Source organism: Balaenoptera borealis (genome assembly GCF_965194805.1).
Source record: "Balaenoptera borealis genome assembly, chromosome: 19".
Classification (NCBI taxonomy): Eukaryota; Metazoa; Chordata; class Mammalia; order Artiodactyla; family Balaenopteridae; genus Balaenoptera; species Balaenoptera borealis.
In genome coordinates this window covers 56,836,254-56,843,332 of record NC_138878.1, presented here as the reverse complement: position 1 = coordinate 56,843,332, position 7,079 = coordinate 56,836,254, and the positions used below count along the sequence as shown (strand labels likewise).

Genomic DNA, 7,079 nt, shown 5'->3' with positions numbered 1-7,079 from the left:
AATGCCCCTGCCAGCTGCTTTGCCAAACCCACAGGATTGGGCGGGTGCGGGGGCACTTGGGCGGCCAGAACCGCTCCCCGGTCCCAGCCTGGCGCCCCCGCCCCCAAAGCTGAACCGATCGCGCACCAGGACGCCGGGGTCTGTTCATTCCCCCTCCTTTCCTGGCAAAAGTGCCTCGTCACCGCTTCTGCCCGCCCCCGCTGGGCTGGGAGAACCGTGGGGTGAGCTGGAAGATTTGGGGATGAGGGACCGCGAGGCGCCTCCCGAAGCAAATCTTTCGGACGCGGAACTTAAGGGGATCTGAGGTCAGGGGTCACGGAGGGGAAGGGAGCCCAAGCCTGGATGGACCTAGGAGAACGTGTCAGCGAGATTCACGTGTGTGCTCAGCCCAGGACTGGCCAGTGGGCGTGGCGGGGCGGTGGCCACATGGGAGGAGGCGGAGTCGTGGTTGCGTATAGGCGTGGCCTGCTGGTCAAGGGGCGGGGTCTCTTTGCATATCCAGCAGGCGGCGGGGCTGGGGCGGGGAGCCGAAGCGGGAGGGGCGCTCCCCCGCCCCTGGAACGGAATCCTCCCGGGAGCGGAGCAGGCTAGCGAGCTTGCATCCCGCACCATCCCCCGGCCCCCGGCCCTGGCCCGCGTCAGACCGAGCTGCCGCCGCCGCCACAGCAGCAGCAGCACTCGGGGATCCGGGCCCAGCCGGGGCCGCGGGAGGCGGGGGCGCCGGAGCCCTGGATGTCCCGCAGCGCGGCGGCCAGCGTGAGAAGGGCGGGAGAAGGGGGCTCGGGTGGGGGGCGGCGCCGCTGCTGATGTGGCGGAGGGTGGGAGGCGGCCGCGGCGCCCGGATGGAGAAAGGGTGCCAAGGCTGGGGAGGGTGGTCCTGGGTGGGGGTCCAGGAATCGGCTTCCCACCAAGCCAGATCTTGGGAGACAGGGGTCTCGGGCACAGGCCTTGTCTTGCCAAGGCTCTGGAGATACGGATTCCAGACACAGACCTCCCCCTCAAAAAAATCAAGGACAGGGGGACAGATTCTAGGTACAACTCCCTAGGCAAGATTTTGGGGATGGGGTCTGGGACGCAACCTCCTTATCAAGTCAAGGCCTCTAAGAGGGGATTCCAGACCAGACGCAATCCTTACCCCTCCCGGCCTGAGGGGCTCTCTGAGCACAGCAACCCTCTAGGCAAGGTCTTGAGAATGGGGTCCCTGGGCACAGCTTCCCCACCAAGCCAAGGCCCGGGGGGATTCCTGGCACAGTCCGTCCCCAGGCCTCAGAGGCGTCGGGGCACAGCATCCCCCCATGCTTGGGCGGTGTCCCAGGAACAGACCCTTCTCAAAACAAGGTCTCTGTGCTTGGGACTCTATCCCCCCAAAGCCTGAATAAAATAAAGGGAATTTCAGGCAACCCCACACACAAAAAGGCTTGGTCAAGGGTCCCAGGGCACAGGTCTCCTGGGCCACCCTCTTTGTCCCTGGGGCTGCCCAGCTGTCTGGGAGGGGCCCCACCCACAGACAATGCACCGCCTCCCACTCCGGTTCTGGCCCCCCAGGCTCCAGGATTCAGGCTGGGCCAGGGGGCGGCTCCCCAGGGACCTGGTGCAGCCCTGTCTGTCTGCAGCGTCTGCGGTGATGATGGCTTTGTGTGTGGTACCTGGGGGGAAGCGGGGAAGCAAGCGATGGGGAGGTGGCTAAGAGTGTGACCCTGTGTTTTTGTGACTGTGGCTGCCTGTGTGTGTATGTGTGTGAGCTGCAGCTGGTGACTCTGAGGAATCGTGTGTTTCGTGCTTGTGGTTGTGTCCGATAGCGTCTGTGATTGTGTCTCTGTATGTGACCCCAGCATTTGTGTGGCTGTGTATGTGTATATGACAGCTGCTCGCTCACTGTGCAGAACCCTGTACTTTTCAGTCTGTCTGTGTTTGAGTGTGTGCATGGTTGTGACTATGTGGTTGTGTCTTTGATTATGTCTTTTGTGACCCCATGTCACAAGTTACAAGGTAACTCTAACTGGGTATGTGACAGAGTATCTATTGAGTAGGGGGTTGGGCATGTGTGTGGCTGACTGAAGATGTGGGTGGAGTTGTGACTATAAGTGGAGTTGTGTCTATGACTCTGTGTCCATGTGCGACTGTCCTAATGACTTCGAATGTTTGTGACTGTGTCTCTAACTGATTTTATATGTGTGTCACACATGTGTTTGTATGACACACAACTGTGCCTGCAACTTTAGGTGTATGACTGCCATTGTATTTGAAGTCACATTGTGCTTATGTGACAGGTTGTGTGCTGGCACTGTGACTTGTATGTTTACGGTTGTGTGTTCAAAGCCACATCTATGTGTGTGGCCGGGATTGTATAAATGACTACATCTAGGTCTGTGTGTTGATACTGAGTGATTCTGTACATTTATAGTTGTGTACCTGTGATTTGGGTTATGTATTTGACTTGGAGTCTGAAACCCTGACAGACTATTAATAGTGGGTTATTTCACTGCATGTGACTCAAGCTATAGGTGTGTCTGTGTGTGGTGGCACCAGTGATTGTGTGTGTAGGGGGGGGATGTGTATGTGACTGTGGCTTCTGTATTTGTGTGACCTGCATATCTGTGACCCTGGGTGACTCTATATACTTGTGTCTGTGTCATGGTCTGTAAGAGTGTGTGTCTGTAGCCGTGTGGCTGTTTGGGGTGGGTGGGTGGGTGTCCCTGTATGCGTGCTGGGCGGCTTATGTTTGAATCTGTGTGATTTGGTGACAGAGTGACTGTCTCCTGGCTCCACACATGACTATCCGGAACTGTGTCTTCTGTGTAAACGCAGCTATAAATGCTCTGTCTGGGTCACTGTGTTTCTAAGCACATACCTGACTGTGTGCTTGTGTGTGTGAAATGGAAACTGTGTGCTGATGTCTCTGTGTGTGAGATATTGTGTGTCTCTCGACACGGGGGCTGTGATTGTATGTGGCCCCATACGTGTCGGTGTGACTTACGTGTTTGCAGGAAGAGAGACTGCGTGTTTCTCTGTGATGGTCTGACATGGCACAGCTGGGGGTGGGATGGTGGGTGACTGTGAAATAGGTACCATGACCGTGATATATGGCTGGGTAACGTGGACACTCATGCTGTGGGACTTTGCATACATGACCGTTTCTGAAATGCGTATGGCTGTGACTCTGAGCCACTGACTGTCTGGCTGTGTCTGAGTGTGGCCGTCCCTGGGGAGAACTGTCTCTGGATGGCTGTATGCATGTCCTGAGTTTGTGTGCCCATTTCTCTCTAATGCACGGGCCGTGGCCATCGGGGTCTGTGTGTGTGCTTGGGTATGGAGAAACATCCATATACGTGTGGCTGATACCATGACCAAGTGTGTGCCTCTACGACTGGGATGTATGGCTGTGTGACAGTGTGTGACCAAAAAGGTGTGTTGGTGTGACTGACACAGTTGGGGTTGAGTGTCCTTGTGCAGCTGTGTGCCGGTCGATGATTAAACACATGTGGCTGTGGCTGGGTGTGACTGGGTGTGACCAAATGTGTGTCAGTATGTCTGCATGCATCCCTGACCAGATGTCAACAGGCAGCAGGGGAGCTGTATGTGACAAGTGTGTGTGCCTCAGAGCTAATAGGTGACCTCCCGCAGGGTGTGATTCTACACGGGTGGGTCTGTAATGTGAGTATCTTGGTTGGGTGCCCGAGGAAACAACTGTTGGCCATGGGCTGCCCCAGTGGGTGTGCCCGGACCCAGCTCTTTGTATATGGCAGAGAAAAGAGAAGTGCAAAATATCAGTTACTGATATGACCAGACGTTTGTGGCAGTGCCTGGGCAGCCCGGGACTCTACATACCTGTGGACAAATGGTCTGTAGCAGAGACTGTGTGTCTGTGAACTTGGATATGTGGCCAGGTATTTACAGTGACTGTGACTGTTGACGTGTTTCTGTGTGATCTGGTGTGTGTCGCTGTGGTTGTCTCTGTAACTAATTGTGCAGAGCTGTGACCAGGTTCTAGGGACAACTGGGGACTGGAGTTGCATGTACACATGTGACTGTATGTGTGTGTGCAGCCCTGGACATGTGTCTAGAGGGCAGGCCACCCCCCTTCACACCATCCCCTTGGGTACAGACAGCCTCCTGAGGCCAGGACATCCCCAACAGATGCTCCCGAAACACACCTACTCGTTCCTGGGCCCTTGCAACCAGGTGGCTGACTGCCTTAGTAACAGTTGCTATGACAACCAGGGCTCTCATCAGAGATTCTAAGATGAAGGGGGGTTGGCTGATGTCCAAAGAGGGGGTGAGGTAGGGGGGACTGTGCCCTATCCCAAGCCAGCTTCTCAACTTTTCCTCCCTCCCCTGGGCAGGGCGGACCCAGGAGTCCAGAGCAGCATCTGCCCCCTGCCCCCTGTGGGGCCCTGGGGCCCCCTGAAACCTCCAGGACGGAGCCAGGTGAGTGGCCAGCTGGGGACAGGGCGAAGGCTGAGTGAGGGGGTGGGTCTGCCTCGCATAGCCAAAGGAACTGTCCCTGCGGTCACACAGGCTTAATCACACTCACAAGTGGACACCCCCAAACGACTTCCCAGCACACCCAGTGACCTCGTTCACAGACACACCCACCTAGACTAGGTCTCACACACGCACACACACACTTGGACACTCAGACACACACCAACATCCCCACACCCACAGGTTCACAGTCACACAAACATACAGACACATTCCTAGACAACAGCCAGACTCCCTCACAGGTGAGCACAGACACTCACCAGATACAGACTCAGGGACTCTCAAGGGATGCAGTCTTGTACAGTCTCCCCAACAACACACACAGACCCACACTTTGCAGACAACAGCCACACTTTCACAAGCAGACACAGCCTCACAGACAGCACCCATGTGCTCCTGCCTTCACAAACAGCTACACTTTTGCACACACGGTCTCACAAATAACACTCAGCACTCTCATAGACAACAGCCACATTCTCACACCATCACACCCTCACAAATAACACTCACAAACACACTCTCAAAGATGACAGCCTCATGTCCTCACACACCCTCACAGATGCACGGTTGCATACAGACACACCCCCAGGACAACGCTTATGGACCCACATTCTCTGCAACAACACCCACCTTATCTGACCCAGACACACCCTCACAAACAACAGCCACAGACACACAGCCTCACCACCAACAGCTGCACTCTTGGACAGATGTGGTATCTTGGGTAACTCTCACAGACACACACTGTCATGGGCAGTGGTCATCAAAGACAATAGCCACATCTTCACACAGACACACAGCTTCAAAGACAACAGTCACGGACACACCCTTTCAAAGACAACAGCTTCATGCTCAAACACAGACCCATCCTCACAGGCAACATTCCCTGACACACACTCACCACCACTCTCACACATAGCTACTCTTCAGCCACGAGCTTCAGGGACCTACACTCACAGACGACAGCCACACTCTTGGACACAGACATCCCCTCACAGACAGCATTCACAGACACCCACTCTCATCAACAACCATTCTCAGACCCGCGTCCTTCCGTACAGCCTTCAGCTATATACACACTCACGGACAATAGGTGCATGCTCAGAACTAGACACCCTCACACACAACACTCAGGAACACACCAGGGAATTCCCTGGTGGTCCAGCAGGTGGGACTCTGCGCTTTCACTACCCAGGGCACGGGTTCGATCCCTGGTCAGGGAACTAAGATCCTGCGAGCCACGCAGTGAGGCCAAAAACAAAAAAAGGAACACACCAGCTGCACACTTGCTTGCACACACAGACGGAGTCTCATCTGTTGGTGCTCTGTCCTAGGTGTCCCCTCACACTCCTCCTGGGACTCAGTATGGCTTCTCAGTCAGCGAAGGCTGTCTTAGTGACTGGCCACCACCTCCATCCCTACCTATGACATCACAGGTGCACGCCTCCCCAGGGGCCTCTGCCTTAGAACAGACACATTTGTCAGAGGGGCTGTATCTCAGAGTTGCAGAGACCCGCCCCTGTCCCCAACACCCTCTGGCCTGGGCTCTGAACCGCAATCCCTGGACCTTCTGAGTCCCCCGCATCGGACCCATGCAAGTCTCAACTCCTGTGCCCCCTGACCACCGCATCCCCTGACCTTGTACCCCTAAAACCCCTGACCTCGTGACCCGTGACTGCTATGCCCTCTAACCCCAATGTCCTCCACTGCCTTAACTTCCCATTACTTTGGATCATCATGCCTCTTGACTGTTGCATCCCGAATCTCCAGACCCCTAAAAGCTGTGACTCACGACCACCACCCCCCCACGCATCCCAGACCTCCCTGCCTCTTAGCCCCACATCTTCTGAATCCCCACTGCCGACTCTCCCACTCCCCCGCCTTCCAGTTGCCCCCTTTGCCAGTATCCCCTAACTGCTGCCAGTCTGTGTTCCCTGGATGTCATGTCCTCTGACCCAGTGACCCCCTAACCCTGTAGCCCTACTGCCACGTTACCTGACCCCTTGCTCCCTGAGCCCTATTTCCCCCCACTTTGAGCCCCATGCCTCTGACCCTTGACTCGCACCCCTGTCTTCTGTCAGCAGACGGGGCGGGCACCATGAACAAGCTACGGCAGAGCCTGCGGCGGCGGAAACCAGCCTACGTGCCTGAGGCATCGCGCCCGCACCAGTGGCAGGCGGACGAGGACGCGGTGCGCAAGGGCACGTGCAGCTTCCCGGTCAGGGTGAGTGGGCGGGGCTCGTGTGGGCGGGGCTGCGGCGGTGTGCGAGCTGTTCGCTGTGCGCGTGCGTGTCCAGTGTGTTGTCCGTCGCCCGGTGAGGTGGCTGAGACCGAAGAGACTTCACAGCCCCAAAGAACTGCGGATCCTGCAGAAGCAGGACCCCACGGCCCGAGTCCCTGAAAGTTGGGATTAGAAACCAAGACCCATTCTCTTGTGCCAGGAAAATATTACCTGGGGCGGGGGAGGGGGGGCATCCCGCCTGGAGTCACGCTATTCTGTGGGAGCTCACAGTTTCCAGGGGGGCACTGCAAGGTTACAAAAATTCTGTAGCATTTGCAAAGCCCTCTACTGTTAAGTGCGTTCTGGTTTAGAC

At 56.4% G+C, this 7,079-nt stretch overlaps 1 protein-coding gene across 6 annotated transcripts in view; it reads left to right on the top strand.

Moving 5' to 3' along the window:
* Positions 1-216: 216 nt before the first annotated feature.
* Positions 217-7,079, top strand: part of NUMBL (NUMB like endocytic adaptor protein) — a 24,636-nt gene continuing 17,773 nt past the window's right edge. Inside the window, exons 1-3 of one of the 6 annotated variants that reach the window (XM_082367540.1) lie at positions 217-375; positions 4,344-4,428; positions 6,567-6,709. In XM_082367540.1, the coding sequence (XP_082223666.1) occupies positions 343-375; positions 4,344-4,428; positions 6,567-6,709 (261 nt within the window). In that variant the 5' untranslated portion in view covers positions 217-342. Of the gene's footprint in view, positions 376-478; positions 757-4,343; positions 4,429-6,566; positions 6,710-7,079 lie in introns of those variants that run through there. The other 5 variants (XM_082367538.1, XM_082367539.1, XM_082367543.1 and 2 more) reach the window with 5 other exon arrangements.